General features: G+C 31.1%; 1 protein-coding gene across 2 annotated transcripts; it reads right to left on the bottom strand.

The window, feature by feature from the left end:
• Window positions 1–884: 884 nt before the first annotated feature.
• On the bottom strand, window positions 885–18,249 carry LOC117903920. Of its 2 annotated transcripts, none has more exons than XM_034816428.1 (13): window positions 16,452–18,249; window positions 15,311–15,488; window positions 13,748–13,860; window positions 13,468–13,566; window positions 10,721–10,790; window positions 10,122–10,177; window positions 5,274–5,324; window positions 5,047–5,151; window positions 4,752–4,796; window positions 3,331–3,439; window positions 2,445–2,653; window positions 1,848–1,928; window positions 885–1,313 (listed from the first exon to the last, which is right to left on the bottom strand). In XM_034816428.1, exons 1-13 carry the CDS (start codon window positions 18,132–18,134, stop codon window positions 1,140–1,142), a joined length of 2,973 nt encoding a protein of 990 aa, XP_034672319.1. In that variant the 5' UTR covers window positions 18,135–18,249; the 3' UTR covers window positions 885–1,139. The 2 variants fall into 2 exon arrangements, with proteins under 2 accessions (XP_034672319.1, XP_034672320.1); XM_034816429.1 differs by having other exon boundaries at window positions 892–1,313; window positions 2,445–2,647; window positions 16,452–18,248.
• Window positions 18,250–26,262: the final 8,013 nt, after the last annotated feature.

The following is a 26,262-nucleotide window of genomic DNA, read 5'->3' as shown; positions in this document are numbered from 1 at the left end:
ATTTTGAAAGTCGCCAATTGGAGCAGGAAAGGAGGATGGAATTTAAAACCAATAATGATAAAGTGTATTTGAAATTAAGACTAATTTTGATTATGGTGCAAATACACTTGATAACTTAACTTTCTAGGGGAATTTATATTAGGTGGGAAACTATCGGGTTTAACCCTTGGATGAGGGCTAAACCATAACCATAATTAATTCTAAATTTTGATTCACATAACATTTTTTTTTTGGCATTTTAGATTAAATTATGAAGAAAACATTTAAGTTATATTTGATTCTCCAAAAACATTAAGGAAAAAAATAAATGTTAAAAAAAAAATTTATGTTTAGTTTCATTATAGAAAATATAACATATATATATATATATATATATATATATATATATATATATATATATCAAATATAATTAAAATTAATTAAAAATTTATGTCTTTTAAAATTATTTATTTTTTTATATAATGAAGGGAAATAAGTGAGGTGAAATTGAAAAAACATATAAAACAATTTATTGACTTTAAATATATTTTTAAAATTTTTCTTTTACTTTTTCTTTCTATCAACATTTTATTCACATTTTCTTCCTCCCATATTTTCCCGAACCAAATATAACCTTAAAAAACCATAGAAATTATTTAAAAAATTTTCTTATATCACGCAAATTAATCACTGTGATCAATGAATATTAGTGTTATGCGTGAGGGTTTTTTTTTTTCCTCTCTTTTTCTGCTTGGTTCTTAAACCTTACTGTGTATCATTAGAAGTTCCCAAATTGTTTGAGCTCACTTTCTTTATTAAAAAAGAAAACCATTTGACACCAAAAAATAAAATAAAAAGGGTAAAAAAGGGAATTAATGGGCAATTAAGTACAAGAATAAGGAGAGTAAAAAGAAAAAGGAAAACATGCTTAGAATTTCTCATTAAGGGGAAAGAAAGCCATTTTCCTCTCGACAGATTGAACAACATTTTCCATCTTGTTAAAATTATAAAATTACAGGGACTGAATCAGCATTTTTCATGGACTGATTGTCCTCCAAACACTACCCAACTTAAGCCAGGAAATGGAAATAAAATAAAAATCAAATGAAGAAAAATACATGATCAAGTTTCAAATCAAACACCAGTAGTTTATACATGCTTTATGATTCCTCATCTGCATCGAGTCCACCAATCCGATGTCGCCTCCTGTCAAAAACAGCTCTGAAGGACTCACGCTCTGCTCGGAGTTGCTCTTGGAACATACTTGTCCTCTTGGACCCTCCAGTATTTCCGCTTGAGGTTGAATTCTCCTCTTCACGCAACGGATTTGACTTCTGCGCAAGCGTGAGTGTGAGAAGCAAACAAAAACAGATTACTTAAGTTGGACTTTCTGTGGAAATAATAAGAGCAGGTTAAATCTTTCAACTGATGAGAAAGGATACACACGAAACCCTAAGAGTATGTTTGGTTCCGAAAAATATTAAGAAAAGAAAAAAATGTTAAGAGGACAATCATTTTCTCATATTTAGTTTTATCATGCAAAATACCAAAAAAAAAAAAAAAAAAATCAATTATAATTATAATTCATTAGAAATTTATATATATTTTAAAATTATTTAATCTTTATATAATGAAGGAAAATAAATGATATAAGTTTAAACAAGCGTATAAAAATAATTTGTTACCTAAACCTTTTCTTTTACTTTTTCCTTATCAAACATAGCCTGAGTTCATGTACTCAAACACGCATGGCAGTCTATAAATCCCAACCAAAGGTTTGGTTCAATAACCAGGATAATTTAAAAATTGGTTAATTGTATAGAAATTGAAAATGTATGAAATTGACTAGGCAAAGCTGGGTAACCAACCAAGTTGTATCCAGCACCAGGTCCAATGACTAAAGAGTTTGCCTTCTTTGCTGTACCTATTGAGAATCCAGTATTCCCAGCCTGAATGACATAAATTTACAATATATAAGCTACAGATAGAAATTAAGTTTTCTGATAAACAAATGTAGCAAACTCAAATCCAAACTCAAACTCAAATCTCCCAAATGCCCAATTCTATCGTCCCACCAAGCATTAAATGAAACTTATCCTCGAAATACCCCCACCACCCACATAATTTTATAAGGCATCTCAACATGTAACTCAGGTATAATTGAAGCTTATCAGCAACCTAAAGTTATATTTTTCATATACATTATGAACCCAGGATTAAATTATAATACAATAAATATGCTGCATTTGAAACATTTCATAAGAACTTCTGTCCTGCGAAGATGGGCTAGTGGGTTCCCGCATTATCAGAAAAAATAATAATAATAATTAAAAATTTAAAAAAAAAATTGAAAATATTTCATAAGAGAAAACTCAATTCTCTTAAGTTCAGAAATCACTTGATGTATAAATACAGCATTTGAACAAGAGTTACAAAATAATAACTTGATGAAGTAGGATACATACCTGGTCACCCCAATGTACAGATTTACCTCCCTTACTATATGCTTGAATTAACCCAGACAGGGCGTTTAAATTTTCCTTTGGGCCTCTAGATTTTTCAGTATCATCTTCATCTAAATCATTTGACCATTTACTTGAACCTAACTCTCTCACTTCTGCCGGATGGTCTCCTTCAGCATCCCATCTCTTGCCATCCTTTGAAGAACCTATAGCTTAAAACAACAAAGTTTAGTAATGGAAAATTAGCATGGTGAAGGGTCTTATTACTAAATTTGATGTTAACATTGCCAAAGTTTTAACTAAATTTGGTGTTTGTCCTGGATGGTGACAAGAGAACTCAGTATGGATTTCCCACAGGCAATTTCTTGATGTACAAATAAGATGCGATAAGGAATCTGTTATCTCAATGACAAATTAGCCAGACAAATTAATTGCATGGCTTACACCAAAAAGAAGATTTCTCTGATAATTCAACAAGGATGTTGGATAAAAAATTATTAAAACTTGTTTAAGTTTCAGTAATAAAATCCCAAGAAAACTGCCACTTAAGACCATTTTTTGGATGCTAGTATTGCTCCTCACACTTCAACATTAAAATTCAATTAGACAAATTAAGCTGCAGACATATCAGATGTTACATATTCCTATTGAAAATTTTCTTTTGCATAAATGCTTTTCCATTTCCATATAGATTGTACATGTTGAATTCACTGATAAACTGGAACATTTCATGATTCTCATGATTCAATGAAATAGCAGCCAGACACAAAGTCACTGTTTCCATTTGTGCACCCTTCTCTATGTTTGAAACAGGTTTAACTCAAGCCATATCACAAGTAATCATTAGCAGGAAAAGCATTGGAAAACCAAGGACTAATTAATTGCATACCATCAGGTGCATAATCTTCCACAGGAGGTGCTGCAACCTTCTCAGATTTCTCTTCTTGTGATCCGGATAGACATCCATCACAATCCCCATCCTCTGTGTCCATATCTACCTGGAAAATATGACATGAGAAATGAACTGATATCAAACTAGCTAAATTAACACTTCTACAGCTGAAGTTCCCCAATTCTTAAGGAAGCCATAAGAAGTATTGCATCAGGGTAGAAAAGGTTTCCTATCTCTTAACTAAAAAACAAATCAACCACTACCATCAGGAGCTTAGACACAAATATCATATAAATTAAAATCATAAATTTGTAAAATAAAAATCACTATAGCATAATATTTCATGCACTACTAGGACTGAAAAAGGTCAAATTCTCAGCTGTCTAAAACCCATTGGTCAAGGGCGGTCACAACTGTTGCTTTCTTGTGGATAAGGGGAAGCCATGTATATACAGCAACTGACTGCAGAAGATAGCATGTATTTCCAGTGAAGTCTACAGGCTTGGAAGTCTAGATTGGCAAAACAAGAAATCTACAGGCTTTCCAAAAGAGGTGTCTCATCCCCCCTTTGCCTTATTGGGGATTCTAATAGATCAAACCATGACCCTAACTAATCCAAGCTCATTATGAGGGTCTACTACTACTTTAGACCACAAATTTGGCAAGGATGCTTTCAAAAAGGAAGTCAGTCCATGGACCAGATACATAATACATGTGGCTAGTGTATATATGGTCTAATCCATCCAATCCGGAATTTTATAGATGGGATGCATCTGAATAATATAAGCATTTCATCATTTTATCATAATAAGCCCTTAGACAAAATTGACTTGTCAATGGACTTGGACATCTAATGTGGTTATATGTATGTATATACATACAATGTCTTAGACACTATTGGACCAAAAATGACTCCTCATTGTGCTGCCACATGTCTAGACATTGTTCACTTCCTTTTTCAGACATGCATGCTGGTCTGCCCATCCAAACCCATCCCATGTCCATGCACCATCATATGTAGTGTTCAAAAAGGGTACTCAAGTGTTTTTAGGAGTACCTACAATATAGTACCTCCAGATATATAACTCAAGAGTCAAATAAAACTGCAACATGTGTAACTGTGGTCAATTCATGTTTGCAATGATTCTTATCAAGCCTGATTCTTACAAATCTCCATTTGCCCACACCTAAGTAGTTCATAATTGTCCTTAAATAATTCATGTGACAATCGTCAAAACAAAAAGGAGTTGTAATCTAAGTTTAAGAAAAGAATGAGAATTACATCAGATGCAATTCCCATCCCCAACAATTAAGGCATCTAAGTTTAGCTATTCAAGCATGTCAAAATAAAAGAAATGCAAAAACACTGCTCTTACTCTTGATAAACAGAAACTGAATATGAGCACTATATTTTTTACCTCCTGAATCCCGCTTTCCTTCAGATCATCCCCTTGGAATAATGACTGTCATGTCAGAAAAAATATTACATTAAAATCCAAGCACACACGTCATGATAAAGTAGAAAAAGCATTTTAACTTTCTTAAACTTTCAAAAGTTAAATTCACTCCCCAATGGATTAGAGTTTCTTCCTTTATGAGACTGAGCTTGGCCAGCAGTTGTTTAAACCATTTCTCTATATGGACAATGTTTTGCTGAACCTACAAATTTGTTTTTTGCCCAAAATAAAATTTTCAAACCTTGGTTAAATATACCTTGATGTCCAGCTGCAAGTACATGGACGGAGCTTCTTCCCATTGTCCAGCCATCCTTTGTATGTCATCTTGGGTGAAACCATGCACATTCCTTGCTGCACAACCCTGAAATACCATGTGGATATCAACATAAATCCATAATACAGGGAGCAAAGTTGCCCTATTTATGCTAGATGAGCCATTTTTTTCCCATATACAAACAACTGGAATATAACATATTAACTCACCGCAGGGTCCTTGTATGAAGCTTCTAAAAGGTAAACTTCATATCCCGATCTCTGACATGAAAACAAGGGAAATGAGCAAGCATCAAATAATAGACAAGAAAACTGCAAGCATCTACTCTGAGATTAAGATATAATAAATAGTAATCATAACAATAATGACAAAAATAACAATATTTATGGTAGAAAAGACAGTTTCAAATGGGCACACTAATGGAGAAAATCTTGTGGAAGGTGCTGAATGAATCAGCTTCCTCCATGAGACAGCTGAGCTCCAAGAGACAAAGGGACCCATGTTTATTCACTACCCCATGGCCATCTGGCCATTCACACTAAATAGGCCAAATGATTCAAGACCAAGCAAATCAACACCAAAAAGCTACAAGCTTAATTTGAAATTGAGCAACCCCACATAAAAATCCAGGCAGTGTGAATCAGTGCTTGAATTGCACAAATGGAGGGCTTGCTCTCCCAACAGTGGAAAATGGTCATTTTCTTGCTCTCTCTCTCTCTCTCTCTTAACAAAATAAGTCAACACATATATGCCAATCAAAATATTAATTGATAATTTCCCAAACTTTAACCTGGCATAAAAATTTCACATGTCGTATAACTATGTTATGAACTTGACATTCAAGAAGCCAAGTGCATATTGAACTAACTAGGTGTGATATGGGCAGCTTGGACTGGTTGGAAAAGCCACCTCCCCTTAGATTTACGTAGGAAACCCTGTATCTAGGAGGAAGCCAAACTTGATAAAATACATGGTAAGCAGCAAGAACAATATAAGAGTTGTACAGCAAGCCTGTAAAATTAGAGTGTATTATCTTCAACATGAACTCTGGCAGCACAAAAGTGGTAAACCACTGACATCCACAGTTCAAGTGGAGACCATTAATATATTTCGGAAAATTTGTCAGGAACTCCAGGTTTGAAACTAGGATGAGTAATGCATGGTTTTGGATGAAAACACTACTTCAGGTATTGATTAAGGCCCCATAAGTGAAAATCATAAGAAGATCGATAGCAATGTAACATGATTTGGCAGTAATCATGACTCTCACATATAATAAAACAATGCTAATTTTTTATTTTATTTTTTGATAGGTAAATTTTTGTCCCCATTGGGACTTGAACCTGAAACCTCCCACAAACCCTTCCCATCCCTTAACCACTTGAGTCAAGCCTCAAGGGCAAATAAAACAATGATATTAATTTCACTCAAAAGCAACAATTTCATTTGAAATTTTATTAGAATGTCATAGCTTAAGGTAAAGAAATATCATCCATCTGTTGGAGTCCACTCTTAACTTCAACCAGTTTTAAAAAACAATATTCAAAATTCTTTTAGTGGCTCAACATAAAAGCATGATGTTCAAAACATTACTCCCCATTGTGATGAACATTCTGTGAAGGGATAGGGGAAAGGCTAAACAATATGTTTGAAGGAAAATTAGATTTTCAAGGGCTACTTTAAGCAGAAAGCTGTAAGAGCTCATCTGTAATACTGTCAAGGGCTCAAGGAAGATGTCCATGAGGTCAATTTTGATGAAAAAGCAAAGGAAATTGTGCCATGACATGGGGTAATTTAGAAAGTACTCAAATTCGTCAATAGGTCTACATGCAATGAAATTTAGTGATCCCACAAAATGGAAGTTAATAAACTAAATATAAGCAATATGGCACATGAACACATCAGCAACAACCTGCAATCACATTTCACTTGTCACACAAATCCTTCTGGAAGTATGCCACTGGATGTTTGAGTATTCTTATGATAATGACAATGAACAACTTGCTTTACAACAACATGTTTTTTATATATTATTAAATACTAGAAAAGAACAAACTCAGTTATCGATCATCTAATCAAGCTTCCTATTGAATCATACGAACAATGTAAAAATAAGACCTCATAAAAGTGTGTACTCCTCCAGCTAATTGTTCTCTTCATAACACAAACTAGAAAAAGCTTGCCCTCAGAAATCTAGTGGTATGCTCCAGTTAAACCAGGAAAGAATTACGGTGCCTCAAACAAAATATGGTTTGAGCCTGTACTGATTTGTACATGCAGCATTCTAATATATCACTCCAGCATTCATGTTTTGGGCTCAATCAATTTGTTACATAAATATATGAAGAAAATAAAACAACATAAAATTTCACAAAGGGGGAAAACATTTCATGACATGGAAGACCATCCTTTATTATTTACCTTCACAATGACTACTAGAACATCTTTAATTATGCACTTCCTCCTAGACTACTCTCTTTTCCCCTTTGGGATTAGAAACAACAAATTCATTGATCTCTAAAAAGGATAATGAAGGGCAACAAAATGGGGGCGGGGGGGAACAAAGAAGAATCTGCTCCACCATATAACCAAAACTAACTATACAGCCCTATGGATGACACCAACTGCCCGACTCCTCCCATGGCTAAACAATCAACAACGTGATTTGCTAATTGCAGGCCTAACTGAAAGGGCAATCCACTCCACTTGCAATATCCACTATTTGACAATCATACATCATCCTTCCATGGACATCTCTCTCTTTTAGACACATAAAAATGGGAACCCCCCCCCCCAACAAGAAATATTGAAGAAACTCACAGTCCTGCTGCAAACTCTCCACCAGTGCTCAAATCTCTGCCTCAATAACCAGACTCTTCTTGCAAGTTTGGAATGAGCTTTCAACTATGATCCATAATGATGTCTAATCATACATCCAATCCCTAACTCTACTACCCAGTGAACACTCATCAAAATTTAATTTTGCAGAACCCACAGGAGGCAGATCCTATTCTAAACGCTTTCCACTAGTAGATGAGACAGAACACCAATACCTTTGTTTTTAAGACAGCCCTTTATATTCTAATATATCCTTAAGGATTTTCAGCTTTCTCAATGTGATGCATAGAAGTGAACTAGGATGTCTGCACAACATTATGACTGTTGGAATACTAAGGAATTGACGAATTATTTTTTAACTCATGGAGCCATAAAAGGGATTTTGATGTAATGCTGATAGGAATGCTTGACTAAAGGCATACAAGACAAATCAAAAGTATTCTCATTTTAAGACATTGATAATATTATAAATTAAAAAAATGGCAATTACAATATATACCTTTCAGTGAAATTAATTTTAGTACTTACAATCGCTCAGTCCCAAGGTTAGAGACTCAAGGGCAGTACTTATCAAAGTAAAGATCCGCACAGGCAAAGTTAAGTATTTAAGGCTGGATGATTGAAATATGCAAAACCAATTTAACCCAAAAAAGCAACATTTTAACAAGTAGCATCTTTAATATGCAATGCTAAGAACATGTTTGGTACACATAATAGGTGAAGAAAAGGAATTGGGACTAGTTATTCCACTGTTTACTATCTCCTGTATTCCAATGAATAACTTTCAGATGATTTTAAGGAGTAGCAATTCCCTTTCAAAACCCAAGGTATAATCCTTAATTTTAAGGAATAGCTATTCCATCCACGTAATCTTATGGACTTCGGGTTTAAGAATTCAGGCCTTAATGGGTGAATAAAAAATTTAAAAATAAAAATTAAAAACTTTAAAATTTAAAAAGAATAGAAATATGGATAAACTTATAAATTTTTATTACTTTCAAAAAATTTTAATTAATTTTTATTTTTAATTTCTAAATTTTTAATTACAGTCTTCCTTAAGTTAACATGATAACCGTCTTTAAAAGATCAAGGAACGACTCAACAAATCTGAAATAAGGAAATGACCTAAGACCATATCTCCCAAGCGATAGGACAATTGATAAGCATGTTATTCACAGACTCCTCCCTCCCCTTACACAAGCAATACCAACTAACCATGTTCCAAACTCATTTTTTTTTATCAGAAACAACAATCTATTAAATTAAGTTAGGTATCAAGAAGTACTAAAAAGGGATGAAGACTCCTCCCAAAAAACAAAAAACTAAACAAAAGGTATGTTGGAACCTTCACAGTACCAAGTAAACCTATGCAACAGTAAAGTACCACATGGGAATATACAAAAACAAATCACAGCTCTGAAAATGAATAATTTCCTCTCAAGCGATCACTCCTTACCAACCCACACCTTTCAAACTACACACCGAAAACCAATCAAGTTAAACCACACCATGTTCCGAACTCTTGGCTTGGAACTCATTTAAAACCAAAATTTCCTCTCTCATACTAGAAATTAAGAAGTCTGTTGATTTTTAAAAATTTTTTTGAAAAACATGCGAATGCTCAAAACATTCAGCAGATAATTTGGTACATTCATTAAAAACACTCATAATGGCCTAACATTACATGTATATCAAATACTAATCATCCTTAGGCCCATTGAAATGCACCCCCCCCAGATATGACAGACATTTGAATTGGGCCCTTAAGAAACCCAAGAATCCTACGATTGTTTGGAACTTTTTAATACATTCTAAAAAATTTCTAAAATTTGCATTCCAGTATTTCAACTCATTACAAAACTGTATTTCGATGTAAATACAAAAAAGCATTTCTAGAATTAAAGGTTAGGAAGTCAAAACATAGAAAGTTGTTGGTAGAACTAAAAAAAGGAGAAAGTAAAGAAGCAACCTACAAGCCAAAACAATTTTTTGGTCAAAGAGACCACTATTCAACAATTTAAGCAGTGGGGAAGTTAACTGCTTTTAAATCCAAACAAAGACAGCAAGTGCATGCAGTATATTAAAAGGATCTGCAACCAATTGCAAGCAGATCAATATATGAAGTTGAGGAATTGCAGACCTTCAAGCTATTCCCAGGAAACACAAAATGAGAACAGAAATACTTGCAGAGATGTTGAGAAAGAGAATTGAGGGTATACCTTTGCAGTTGCCCAAAATTGAGCAAAATCAGCTACCCGCAGATTGCGGTCATCCACTAAGACGAGGCACACATACCAGCAACAAATGGGTCAATTGTCGAACAAACTGCATCTTGTGGTTAGTGAAAATGAAGGCAGTGTGCAGGCACTGCATTGCCACTTAATCTATAAAGAAACTATTGAAACAAGCTAGCATAATGGTAAGAACCCTTCATTAGTTTATCTTCTTTTATACCTAAGGTTTAAATTTTATTGAAAAAAATAGGAAACCCATTCAGTTTCCTGAATTAAACAAAGTCCAGGAAGGTTTAGACAAGCTAATGATCTATAGAAGAAAAATGACTGAAAAATAAGCAATCAATTACAAAAGTTGGCACTTCTTAACATCAGCAAACCAAAACAAACCATGTCACCAAATTGACTAAGATATTTTTCAACAAATAATGCAAGTGATTCCATCCCAAAAGAAATGAAGATCTAAACAACAATCAGAACTTTGCAAATGGAAACAATATAAAGAATGAAAAACAATAAACAGTAAACAATGCAAACATTCCTATTTCAGTTAATCTGGAAGTTCCATTATAGAAGATTCATACCAATTATGAAGGTGAAAACTCCCTCCTCAAGGGTCTTCTTAAATGCTTTCAACATGCTTGCTCGATATGCCTGTTGTAGAGACATAACATCAAGGCTTGAAACAATAAAACTAACATCTTACAATAGGCAAATATTTAATAGATATTCATGCTAAGTCATGCAAACAAACATGTCAAAAAATTTAACACCAAAGGAATTTCACAGTGTGTTATAGGAAGTGCTTTGAGGACCGAAGGACAATTACAAACACAAATTAAAGCAACAACAACTGAAGATAAATGAATACTTACAGTCATGCTGCAAAAAGACCTGTTTACTAATCTCATTTGGCATGTATTAGAGGCATAAGGAAAATGGTACACTTAAGACATGAAATCAGATATAATGCAACACACAAATCATTCATTGTTCAGTATTGCAGAATCACTTACATAAACAAAATCTATATTGTATTTTTTTAGTTCATGTTTCACAAATTGGGAGCCAATCATAAATTTCATATAAACTAAAACCATTCACAATAGTTGTACCTATCAAAAGAATTATTCCCAGTGGTTGTAGTTATTAAAGTAGGATATATAGATGGTACTCAAAATGCTCCTAGGTCAAAAAACTCTTAACTGCATAATATATGGGTAGGTGTTGTTCATGTCTGTCTCCAGAAACAAAGGAAAAAATGGTAGCATCTTTGCCAAGTAGGCTCAAGCAAAACAAATCCATAATTGACAACGAAAATATGGGTCAGAAAACCCATCATCCATGGGCATAACAACAACTGAAACGTGATATAACTTGCTTGAAAAAAAAATTTTAAATTAGGTAAACACATAGTTGTTAAAAACTTATGATACACGATACAATACAATTTTTTATAGAAATCGATATGTATCGCAATCCATACTCATTTTAAAGTGTATCTCACAACAAATATATGATACACAATAAAATGTGATATTATGATACAACAATACATACATCTTCAATTATTTTCTATAATTTTTTTAAAAGAAATCAAATTAATTATTTTTTATTAAAAGAATTTATTATATTAATTGTTTAAAATATACTAAAAGATTAAAAATTGATCATAAAAATGAGAAATAGGTAAAATAATCTTATATGAAAATCTACATTCTTGTTGTCAAATGCTATATTAGAAGTCAAGTAAGTTAGTTTTTACAATGAATATTAGAGAATTTTTATTTGAATGGTTTAAGTATCGACAATGAAAATGATGATAATTGGTGAATAAATTTTTTTACTTGATATAGCTTCTTTTTTTTTTTTTCTTTTTTGGTGGAAAAGGAATGATGACAAATCTAAGAAGCTAGAACTTTGAAGAATTTGGAACAAAAAATCATTGCTAAAAATTGAAGAAGTTCATTTTTGTGGATTATGTGATGAATTTATATATTAAAGTCATATTTTGTTAATTTGAACTTATCAAAACTTTAACAATATGCCCAACTACAATTTGGAACAAAAAATCATAGCTAAAAATTGAAGAAGTTTATTTTTATGGATTATGTGATGAATCTATACATCAAAGTCTTATTTTGTTAATTTGAACTTTTCAAAACTTTAACATTCAATGTTTTCATATGATATGATATATTTTAACTCTTTAGATCCTAATATCTTCTATAATATTGATCATATATTATTGTGTATTTCATACTTTCTATAAATATACACACATCCATATTTTTTCTATTTATTTTTCACCATATAAAAACACTTATGATACACTATACAATACAATATACAATATAGAAAAATAGAAAAACGATAGATGATACATTTTACGAGTTAACAACCATGGGTAAATAGGTTTAAGATGAAAAATCAAACCCATGAGATGGTTCAAGGCAATTAGCAAACTCAATTAAATTATTTAGCAGCAAACTATCAAGGAAAAATACAAAACAAAAGAATTGAGGAGTTCCCAGTTGACCCAACAAAATATTTTCATCAGAAGATCATGGCTTCATGGTCGCCACTGTAAATAATCCAATTATAATTTATCTAGTACAAGCTAATCTTATTCTCTGGAAAATATTCTCCAAAGTGAACAATGCTTTTCTCAAAACTACTAGGAAAATCGTCTTCATCAAAGATCAGTTTATGTTTTAGTCATCGTCATATTTTCTATCTTTTTTTCCAAGTAATGCTGAACTCAGCCAAATCAAGCTCAGAAGCATAGGCTACAGCAATGTCCAGCCATTGTCAAGACCCAATTTTTTTTGGATAGGCAAATAAAAGCAACACCTAGAAAAAAGCACACCAAGGTACATAAGTCAAATACAGAGGACACCAAAAAGCAAAGTTGCAAAGGTAAGGGCAATAAAAACAAGAGCCCTTCATGAAGACACTAACCAATCCATAAAATTAACATGGTTAGGGAACTCTCATCTATGTACAACCTAACCCATAACAAAAGGTTACAAAGAAATGAGAGTTTTAGTTCTTGATCAGACATTTTTATGCTTTCAAATGATCTTCAGTTCCTCTTCTTCCATTGTGTGACTTACGTCCAAAAAAGACACAATAGGACAACCTTCCAGATCATTGTCAAGATTTGTTGGGATATAGTAAGTAATAATAAAACATTTTACGTTGCAACAGATTTCTCCTTCTGATCAAGTGAAAACTACAAAAAGATAAAGCTGGAAATACAAAGAAACATCATAGTAGATAGACCAAACAACTAAATTTCTAACATTCAAGAGAAAATGACAAGTAGTACCTCTTCCATTTCAGGTTCATAACAATACTCCATGACCTTCTTCACAATTGGTTTCTTGCCTCTAGCTGAAAAAGATTTCATACTCTCGCTCTCCTCAACCTTTATAGCAAAAAGCAATACTTAATTTACATAAACAATACTGTCTACACCTTACAATAAAAATTACAAAACGTACACATATGATCTGTAAAACAAAGAGCAGCCAGGAAAAAAAAAATTTGAGGATCAGAGTCAAGTCACCTATGTCAAAGATCAACAAGGCATGAAACCAAACACAAACCTTTTCAACTTCAGTCATGAAATAATCATCCATGGAATAAATTCGCGGAGCATCGCCACCGCTTTCAATCTCAAGGTCACGTAACATCTTAGCTAAGTAGCTCTTTCCACTACCTGAAGGTGTCACACATGCAATAAGTTTTCCATAAAAACTGTCACACACGCTGTAATTAAAATGAAATCTTCAATGCCTTTAATCACATATTCATGCTAATAATAATATCATAATGCATTCTAAAGTTTTTATTTGTAGATATAGATCATGCATTCATCTTAGAAATTATAAAGGAAAAGAGATCTAATGATCACCTTGGCCAAAAAAAGCTCTCCTATAGAAAATATAGATATTACTATCTGGTTTCACCAAACTTTGCAAAAAGCATCTCATAACATCTCCTTCCTCATTATCATACGGAAAATCCATAGAGGTACAAAAGAATAAAGAAATTCTAGTATCTCGTAGATGCACCAATCAAGGGACATGAGGAGCAAAATTTGCAAATATAGCAGTTTTATAGATCGTATTTACCCCATCAAAGAATATAACAAACTATGAATTATGACCCAGATTTCTTCACATAGCATGTGCCCTAGTCTGTTAGAAACTTTTGAGAACAAAGGAAGCAAAAAAACTGTTCAAGTTCCCAAAAACACTCCAAATCCATGCTTTAAAAAAGTAAGAGTTGCTTATTTACAATTGAAGCAAGTATGATAATTCCTGCTCATAGTGGTAAATATTAGCTGAAACTAATTGAAGCCTCAGCTCAGGAGAAATAAACAACAATACTACTTAAAAAATCATGGATTTGGATTTGGTCAAGTGACGAATCTGGTCAAGCCTCAACAAGGTTATTCAAATTTTACTCAAATGAGGAATCTGGTCATGCCTATGCATCTATGCAGTTTTATAAATCCAAGCAATAAGAAACCAAGGCCATAAATAGCTACATGATTCGTTTTGGAATAATGTACTTGGGCAAGCCCCCTTTTCATTATGCAATTCTCAGTATATTTCTTTTTGTTTGCCTATCAGGAAAAAAAAAATTATTAGTTTTGAACTGATGTTTTGTATAATTAGTGTTTGCATAATATCTTGTACATTGATTTACCAATGAAATATTTTTGGTTCATATAACAAAGTTTTGGTTCCACAAGTTCCAAAACCTACTACTTTACCTATCAAAAAAAAAAAAAAGTTCCAAAACCTACTACAAACAACCCCTTCTCTTCAAGTTCAAATTGTTGCCTTACCAAGTGTTGGGCATATGGATCTCCGGTGTATTTACAATTTTTTTCCAAGCCCATCGCTACATCTAAACATGTGTTAACCCATACAGTACATTTCCAGATTTTTTCCAACATTTTGTAAGTATGACAATTCTATTAAGTATCAATAAATTTCCATTTCTTCACTCCTAGCAGTTAAAAACCATAATTTTTTTATGGAAAAACTAACCCCAAGATGAAATTTTGAACCATACCCCTCCCTATTGTATTCCTACATAGCCAATGGATAAGTAAACACAGAATATATATATATAAAGCACATGAATAGAAAAGCTACCTGGAAGACCTCGAAGAATTATCACAACATGATCAGGGCGGCCAACTCGATGTGGCTGCTTAAATAAGTGGGAAGCATCAATAGAATTAGGCTTCTCTGAAGACGGATGCTTCATCAGGTAGGGTTGACCTTCTGCCAGATATTGCTTAGAAGATGTCCCACGGATATCCTGAGGTTCCTAAAAACATAGAAATGAAGAAGTTTAGCAAGACATAATGTATTGTAGGTAGACAAAATGACAAGAACATCAAATTTAAGAACCAAACAATGAGCCTCCACATCAAACAATGAAGATACTTTTCTCTTATCAGAAACTACATTTTTATATGTATTAAGCAAAAGAAAGACAAATAAGAAGGATGAGAGGCCACTGAGAGGTGAAACAGTACATGAACAAGGAGGCTAGAAACGGTTGGGAGAGAAGAAGTTCCTTATAAAAATCAACCACAAACTTAAGAGGACATAAAGTTCAAACAAAGTCAACCAGAGAGATGGATCCTCTCTTGGTCAAACAATGGGCTTCCTGCTTTGCTGATTGAAGCTTCCAATCAAACAATAAATGTACTGTTTAACAATGGTCAGAAAAACACATGCAATTCTAGGGAACAGGAACTCCAATCCTATTTTATGAAGAAAGAAAAAATCCCAATGCTACTACTGAAGAATGGACAATAGTTTCATATGATTCAAGGACATAAAGGTGAAAAAAATGCAAAAACAAGGACCAACTACAGGGCAACAATATTTGTCCTGTTTCGATTTCATATTCAGTTTTGTTACTCTAAGAGGCTTAAGGTATAAAATAAAACCAAGATCTTGTACAGATTCTATACTGACTGATGTAGTTTACCACTACAAGCAGAAAACTTGTTCAGAGCCCACACTGACTAATGCAGCTTATGACTCTCCAATTAAGAACAAACTGACCAGCATTATCCCTTTGTTTTCAAAAGTTTCATTGATAAAGTAATCATTTATGAGTTCTCAGTACAAGTACATGCCTAAAAACAGCATTTTCCATGGACTCTATTGTACTTGATATGAACAAATAACAATGATGAATGGCTTAAAATATACATGACAGACGCAACAGCAGAGCAGCACCAAAGTGAATAAAAAGCATACAAGTCAGTAGCTATACCTCTGTAGCAAAGCCAGTTGAGGCATGTAGATGTGATTTATTATGAAAATAGGGTTGCGACAAGGAGTTGGCTCCAGGAACTGGAGGGTATGATGATGGTGCCATAGCCAAAGAACCAGCAGGAACTGGAAAGAGTGGAGAGGATTTCATGGGAGCTGAGGATGAAGTTTTTGATTTTGATGAAGTATGACCTGGCGGGTCCACTGGAAGAGGTGGTGGCGGAGAGGCAGGAAGTGGAGGCTGGACATGAAATGACCGGGACGCCTGCATCTGACTCAGGCCTTCCGAAACTATGTTACTACCAGTGTGGATTGGCAAGTAACCACCTTGTCTGTGACTACCATATTGAGCTCCTAGAGGTGAATTTTGATGTAAAACTGTACCCTGATTGCCCTCCTGTGATGGAAATCTAACTTCAAATGACTGTCGCACATCACTTAGCTGTACATGGGGTTGGAAATCTTGTTTCTGCTTAACTGGATGTTCAAATGTGTAAGGCTGCCCAGGAAGATTGTTAGAAGCACCATCCCCTGCTAGACTATCTCTCTTTTCATGGTATGGTACACTCAAACCTGACGACACCTGCCAATTTGGTATATGGGAATACGGAGGCTCCTTCACTGACACGGAATTCTTAAGCTGAAGATGTTGAAGATTGTGACCATTATAGTTCTCATTCTGAACTTCAAGAATGGGATAAGGCCCATGTTGTGATGAATGGGATAGCCCAACATTGTCGGAAACCCTAGTGGGGAGACCATTATGTCCATAGGTTGGCAAAGAAGGATGCGGAGGATGCTCATTTTGAAAATATTGAGATTGCTTCAGTCCTTCATTTTGAGAATGGACTCCATCACCCTCATTTCTGAAAACACTATGGTCTACATTAGACTGAAATCCATTTCTATTAATCTGCATATATTGTTGTCCAAAGGTCGAACCATGTTCCTCTCTAAAAGATGACCCTTCTCTTTCAACAGAACCAAACCCTGCGTCATGAATATTGTTCATCTGAATTTCACCCCTACAGCCCCGGAAGTCATCAAATTTTCCACGATCCACAACTTCGCTGTTCCCGAAATTCCTCTCTGAAGTTGAGTTTTCATGACTATACTCTTTAATTTCGCCATTAAAACCCGCACTAATTCCCAAGCCCGACACTGTCCCACCATGTGGCACACCACTAGAGGCGCCCCCATGATCGCGTATCAACTTCAACCTTCGCTCATCCTCCGACATAACCCTTGTTGGATTTAAATGATAATCATTCGAAAAAGAACCCGAAGCCGTCTCATCAAACCTCATCCTCTTACTATTTCTGTCACCTCCACTCAGAAAATCATTCTTACCATAATCATAAACCGTCGATCCAAACCCATCCCTATGAACCCCACCAATCTGAGGCTGAAATGGAAATTGCACATACGCATCCCTCTCTAAATTAGGGTTTCTATTCCAAAATCGCGGATCCCCATACCCATCGTTCGGGTAACCCACAAACGGGTGTGCACGATTATCAATAAGCGGATCCAAAACGGGTCTTTGAAATAACCGATTGTTCTCCAAAGAAAATCTTGGGTATTGATCAAGTGAGGGATGTGGAGGGCAGAATGGAAAGTGAGAAATTGAACAGATAGGACAGATATTACCTTGAATTGGTCGAGGCCGCCATTGATGGTCCATTTTTCGAGCTTAAGGATCGAAACCCAGAGAAGATGAAGATGATCAGAGATATCGCATTAGGCTTTTGAAGAATGATTCTAGGGTTTTCGCATTGCAGCAACTCCAGATTTATGGCAGTTTGATAATGTTTATATTTAGTAACAATTATGTCTCGATTAAAAATGTAGATAAAAATAATTTCAAAATTACAAACTTCAAAAAAAACAAAAACAAAAACAAAGAAAAACACAAAAAAAAAAAAAAAAAAAACACTCACACACACACAATAGCCAGTGATTTAAAAATAGTAATTTTTAAAAATGAAGTAAAATAGAAAACAATTTTCAAAAAGCAAGTAATAGTTGTTTTTATTAGTTTTTAAAAATAAAAGAAAAATATAGATCTATTCAATTGTATTTTCTAAAACTTATTTTTAAAAGTTATTTTTTATTTTTTTTATTTAAAATAAGTTTTAGAAAATATAATTAAACGGACCTTGATTCTCTTGTAAAATATTTAAAATATTTGAAATTGTTTGCAAGAATGATAAGTTTAATGAAAAGAGTTGTTTACCTTTATCAACAATTATGTCTTGATAAAATAAATAAATAAATATAATTCCAAAATTATAAACTTTAAAAACAAATCAATCTTTTTTTGAAGTAACATTATATAAAAAATATTTATGTATTAACCAAGGTTCCTGGTTTTCATTTTTTAACCAGATTTATTTTCAAGACAAAAATAAAAGAAAATATAAAAACTGTTTTTAGAAAATAAAAATAAAAAGGAAAACACTAAAATATTTTTCCAAACCAAATGCAATCTTGGATTTAGATTTCTAGGTTTAATAAAAATAATTTAGACTTTATGACCAAATAGTTATGTTATTGAAAAAATAATAATTAAATTAAAAAATTATATCTATTATTATTCAAAAAAATAATCAAATAACTTTTTGTTATTAGAATGCAAACTCTATCTCCATATTAGATTCTAATTCGGATATGAGTCACCACTACATCAAGCATATTTTTATTATATTAAAAAATTATATCTATTATTATTCAAAAATAATAACAAAAACAATGCTTCTTGTAGCATATTTTCATTATATTATCGTTATGAACAAGCAAAAACAAAATTACCATTTAAAATTCTTATAAAATATAATAAAAATATGATCAAATATTTAACTTGATGCAATAGGCATTTCAAATCGGCAAAAGGGCATAAGTGACTCTTTTCTAACCATTGAATGATACAATCTCCATAATATATATGCGAACAAGACAATCTTGTTACTTTTGCTCTAATTAAAAATTCTTTAAGACAAATGACATACTTTGTAGACAAATCCAAGTCTTTTAGCCTAAATTTATTGAGCGCTTCAATGGAAGTTCTATTCACAGGTGTAGCCTTTTGCATGGGATCTTAAAACGGCATGATCAAAAGATGAGCAGTAATGTCATCTTGGACATTGGGAAGAGACCTCAACGTCACAAAATTCATAATCATGGGAAGTATCTTATGACCAATGTTGTGAGACTCATTCGCAATGGAAAAAGTAAAATGATACATCTTTATAGTAATAGTCAATTGAAGCTCTACGAGTGTCCTCATCTACAAAAGCCACGAATACATATGAAACATGGCAATCTCAAAATCACATAGTATGTGCTCACATTCAACCACAGATGTCTCCTCTTGTATCAAACAATATAAGTTAATCTACTCATTAGAGTTTACTGTTTTGGTCCAAATACAAAACTTGATGAAGAACACATATAATGACAATGATTCATCATCGGGGATAATGGCAACAATGTCATCTTGTTGCAATAATTCAAAGTTGCAGAAGAGTCTTACCATTATGCAACAAATGAGAGAAAGGAGAAAGAATTAGAGAAGTGTAGTATGGATACCCCCATAAATAGGGTAATGGGTCTATCTAAGACTATCATTTGAGTTGGGCTAGCTTGAGTTAGGATTAAAGTTCGATTAGCTTGAATAGTCCAACAAGAAAAGTGGCAATATAGAACGTGGAAGAGCTATCCACAAGGAGTAGTGGAGGCAGTTAGCGCTTGGGGTTGTAACGGCTTGAAATGACAAAGAAAGTGCCCTCACAATCTCTACGCCTATTGGTAGGTGAAATATATGAATGCAATTGGTTAGGCTGCAGGAGGTAAGAAACAACAGTATAAAAAAATTACTCTTTCTTTTAGAAAAACCTCAATTGACTTAACCATTAGAGAAGGTTATTCCAGGGTAACACAAGGGTGAACCTTGTGTGGTAGGTAAAAGAGAACACGCGATGAGAAAAAAACTACTGCTCAAGACATTTTTAGCTCCAACATGTAAATGGATAATTGGAGTTATGCACTAGCCTATTTATTGTGTTAATTTTAGAAAGAAGTTGTCTTTATAATAATATAAATTCTTACTCAAAATTTGATTCGGATTAGGATTATATTTTATTTGGAAAGTGGATTTTAACACATAATCAATCACAAGTGGATGTTGAGTCAAAAAAGAGCCCACTTCAAAATAATTAAATAAAAATTAAAATATTTAAAATGCACTTGAAATTAAAGAAAAATATAAGCCAAATAATTTAGCTCTACTTAATTTGTAACCTCATTAATGTTTTTAACATAGTGAGTATGTACACAATTTTAAAGTTCATAGAACTAATTATTACCATTTTACAAAATAAAAATATCTAAGAATATATTAAAAACAAAAATACTATCATATTTTTTTTTTTAAAATACCGTACTAACATAAAAAAGAAAAAAAAATTACACAAATAATATTAAGATAATAATTTTTTTTTTAAAAAAAAAGAAGATTAACTACCAAGAAGTGATAAGTTTTAAGTCTAGTTAAAACTTTTATTATTTAGTTTTACTATTTAAAAAAATTTTAATTATTATTATTTTAATCAAATAACTAGTGTCAGGAGAGAATTGAAATGTCTTTCACAAAAGTTATAAAGATTTCGAAGAATCCAGTATGGAAAAGATTTAAAATAAATATTGATAAAGAAATGGCTTGTATTTGCTTAACATCTCACATAATATCCATCGATGGTCTATTGTAAAAAACACTTCATCTTCTTATTACTTTCAATTAAAATTGAAATAAAAACTCTATTAGCTTCCATCATCCATAAAATAAAATAAAAATACAATTTAAATTAAAAATTAAAGCTAGTAATGTAAGGATGGAGTATTTATCTTCGATTAAATTTTTATTTTTTATATTTTCATTGTATGTGATCTATATCATCCATCAAAAGATAATCAATGGATAGAAAAAATCAAATAATATATTTAACTTTTTTTATTCAACAAAAAATAATATGCTGACATCAACCAACATAACTAAAATGAAATTGTTATTATTATTAAAATAAAAAATTTATATGTGTGAAATCATAAATAAATATTTAAAAAAAAAAACACATGTCCATCAAATAAATAATATTAAGTCAAGTATAAGTAAAATATGGTCAATACAAATGAATCTAAAAAAAAACTTGTTTTAGTTAAGTCCTACGAATTATATTAAATCCAAATTTATTTATGTTAAAATTGAATTTATTTCAAAATATTTTTTAATATTTAATACAATGAAATTAGAATTTGAAGTAAACGCTAATTAATTTATTTATAAGAAGTAATTGTTTATCGAGGAATGAAAACAACTTAATGTCACAATTATATTTCCATTAATGATTTTGAGAACAATAACCATAAATTATTTATGTTCTAAAAGATTTTTTTTCCTTTTGTTTTATTTTTTACTCATAATTTATTTTTATTGATTTTTTTTATTATATATTACTTAAATAAAATCAATAAAAATTATATATATAAAAAAGGAAAATGGTGAACAAAACTTCATTTATCTTTTAGTTTTGGGAATCACATATGGTTTTGTTTTAATTTCCTTTTAAAAAATAAATAAAATAAGTATTAACTCTAAAATATATATATATATATTTCTAAAAATAATAACAACTTTTCTTAATAAAAGAGTCTTTCCAATAAGTATATACCTGAAAATATCTTGTTCTTTTTTTTATTTGATATAATATTATAAACTTCTACATTGTATTAATATATTATATATGTTAACATAATATTTATAAATTATGATATTTATGTCGGTTGTGACATAAAAATAAAAATAAAAATGTTAAACCAATATAAATATATACAACTAGATATCAAATTCATTATTGCTATCTTCGTTACTCAGGTGGAAGATTGTTGTCTTTAGTCTTTCAATTTTATTCATTTTTTTGTGTTGTCAAAGATGCCGATGTTTAGGATACGGAATTGGTTGTACAAAGCTTTTCTAGGTGACAATGAAAGGGAAGTGCACTGGCATGCAATTCCAGTTCATATTTGGAGCATCCAGACGTCCCAACGCATGGTTCAAGCACGAGACAATGATGGAGGCTTAACTACTACCGCTATCAACAAAGAGCAACACTTGGTGAGTAAACACACAATTAATATGCGCCATGAGGAGTTACTTTCAACTAATCCTCAAGACTTAATCCTTTATCGGATGCTTAAATTACAAGGACTCTCTCGTGCATACCGTCGATTAATGATGCGTAAAGTCACAGCATTAGCTCGATCCATGACCATGTCCAATGTGAGACCAATCTTTGTCATCATTTCGGAAGTTATCACTTATATGAGCAGACGAATTATGGAGCGTATAATTGAAGAGGTTGATAATGAGGTGCTTGTCACTACCATTAGGACATCAATGGAAGAGGAAGTCATCAAGATTGTTCCTACAACTAAATCATCAATTGATAAGTTGGAGAAGGTAAAGATGAAACTCGATGATCAGTGTTCAATATGTTTGGAAAAATTTGAAAGTGGGTTGGAAAAAGTTACACGGATGTCATGCTCACATGTTTATCACACTCATTGCATCGTAAAGTGGTTAGAGTATAATCACCTATGTCCATTGTGCCGATATGAATGTCAAAGTCCATTGATTGATTCATGCATAGTTTTCTTTTTGTTTTTATTTCTAAACTACTTGATTTGTAATCATTGCAATAATTTGCTTATAATTGTAATTATTTGATATAACTAATTGTTATAAAAGAGAAGACCTCGAATGTCTTATTATTCTATTGGGATGATTGTAATAAAAAAATTTGGATATATATTAAGTCCTGATTATCCAACATATTGCTCTATTATCTCCTCTAAATATTATAAAGTACTTTCCTTATTTGTTTTAAGAAATTAGTTTTAAAATTTTCATAATATTTTTTGTTCTTATTTTTTATATTTTATTTTCTTTTAGGAGAATGGTTTTTCTTAATATTTTTTCCTTTTTCAAAGCATTTTTGGGAGCCCGACATTCTCTAAGGGTATGTTTGGTTCCCGGAAAATTTGAGGGAAAATGCGAGGGAAAGAAAATACAAAGGAAAAGTAGAAGGAAAGAAAAAGTGAAGGAAAATAAAAAAATAGACTAAAAGTTGATAAATTATTTTTTTTGTTACTTCAAACTCATTTTATTTATTTTAACTCATCAATATAAAGATTAAATAATTTAAAAATACATAAGTTTTTAATTAGTTTTAATTATATTTAATTTTCTTTGATATTTTTCATAGGACAATCAAACATGAGAAAATCATTTTCCTTAACATTTTTTTTTCTTTCCTTTGTACTTTCCAGGAACCAAACATAACCTAAATTTTTATTAAAAAATATATTATGAGAAGTAAATCAAATAATTCAAGTTTTATTTATTTATTTATTGTTATTTACATTTTATGATATATTTTTTAAAGTAAAGTTAAATTATCCTTAATCATAAATGTACATATCATTCATTGATTATTTATAATTAAATTAATTAAAATTTTAAAAGTAAAAAAATGTTGGATTTATGAAAAGTATATTGATTTAAAAAAAATTGAACTTTTTAAAAAATAAAGTCTTTTTTTATATATAAAATAATAATAGATTCTAAATAAAAACTTTATCTAATTAATTTTATTCTCACAATTAAAATTTTGAAGTTAAGAAAATATTAAAGAAAGTTTGATTTGAACTTTTTCCTTGCTAAGAGGATAGAGATCGGACTCCAAAAATTTTTAAATTTCTAAGTGATGATTTGATTCTTACTCAAGGTGTTTTGAGTTTAGATTGAAGGTTTTATTTAATCATCATGGTTTTAGTATGAATATGAGGTTGAAGGTTTTATTTAATCATCATGGTTTTAGTATGAATATGAGGTTTCAAATACATAGGGTTTAAGCAAATAAAAATAACAAATCAAATAAATAGAAATAAAAAAAGACAAGGTACCTCGGCTTGTAAAGACAAATATAAAGACTAATGCCCAAACTTGATATTTTGGCATTATGATGACAAATAAGAGCTTTCAAATTTTTATTTTTTTGTATCTTCATGTAAAATCGAATCCTTATTAAGATGATTTAAAATTTTGAAACTCTCCGTTACATATTTGTTCAACTAGTATTTGGTATTTCTATTTGAGTCGTACTAGATGAAATTCTCAAAGGGAGGCCCCTTGGTTATCTATCTTAATACTTAAAATTTTCAAAGATATCATATGATAAGTATAAGATTAAATTTGTATAAGGGAATTGTCTTAGAACTTTAAATTAATGTAAACTAGTACCAAAATATTTTCATTATAATAGTCTTTTGGCAAAATTATATTACGTACTATTTTTTAAGAACGATCTTAAAAATAAAAAATAGAAAATACTTGTAAATCTACATAAAGTACGAGAAGTTCAAAAGATTAAGATTAAAAGGATAGTGATTTTAAAATTTTGATTAAAAATCGAAAAGTACAAATAAAATTTCCATCTTAAATTTAAAAATTTTTAAGCATATAAGGTAAGTCTATATATTTTGTAGAAAAGTTTTTATATTTTATATGGATATTATTGTTCAAAGTAGAAAATCTTAGGATTCATGTTGCTTTCCCATGAGGGACGCTTAATCGAGACACAATATCCGTATGAATGGTAAAGTGGATAATATTTATGAAATCTATACTATATGTATAAAAGCTGGAATGCGGCTAATTTTATTGTGATTGTTTTTTAGCCCCATTCCCTTTGGATATCTACTCGTCTGCTATTCAATCACATCTTTTTTTAATAAAAATAAAAAAATTCATCACAGACAAATAATAGTAATAGTAAAATTAATATTTACCAAATTTAAAATTTAACTTTTTTAATTTAAAATATGCTTATTTTATAATTACAATGGGTGTCACGACGGTAAAACTTTTTTTCATTATTTATAAATGTTTTTATTTTCATGTCAGATCATTAACAAAGAAAGATATGAGAGAAGAGCATATATATATATATATTAGTTTTATAAGAGTTATAAATGTTTTTATATTTCAATAAATAATAAAATATGTTTATTTATCAAATAATGAAAATAAATTAAATTAACTATAATTTACTCATTATAATTAATTAATTTAATTAAAAAATAATTAATTACTTTTTCATTTCATATTGAAATTTTATATTAAAAACAATAGAAAATAAATAAATATTTTATTAATTCATTATAAAACTTATTTCCAATTTTAATATAGATGGTATATTATTGAATTACGATTTAAATTTTTTTTTTTAAGTAATAGATAAAATTTAATTTTATCTTATCTTGAAAAAAAAACATGATATGATGTATTAATATAATAATTTAACCAATATAAATATTTTAAGATAAAAGATATTCAAATACAACTATAAAATAGATGACTATCATTTTTTAAAAAAAAATTATTAAATATTTTAAATTAAATTTACATATAAAAAAATACCTTATTATCTCACGCTTCATTTGCTTTCTACGAACAACAAACCTATCCATCTAAAAAAGAGAATTCTTTCCGTGAGAGACACTTAACGGACGCATAGTATCCACATGGATGCTACCGTGGACAGTATTTCGGATATCATTGAAAATGAGAATTCTTTCCCCATGAGGGGTACTTAACATAAACATAACATCCACGTGGATGCTAACATGTATAATATTAAGGATATCATTGAGATGAGATATGATAAAATGATATTCTAACCTATCTAACCCATCAT

This window comes from Vitis riparia, chromosome 17, assembly GCF_004353265.1.
Source record: "Vitis riparia cultivar Riparia Gloire de Montpellier isolate 1030 chromosome 17, EGFV_Vit.rip_1.0, whole genome shotgun sequence".
NCBI classification, from domain to species: Eukaryota; Viridiplantae; Streptophyta; class Magnoliopsida; order Vitales; family Vitaceae; genus Vitis; species Vitis riparia.
Note: the sequence above shows the minus strand (reverse complement) of the source record. Positions and strands in the feature narration are given on the sequence as shown.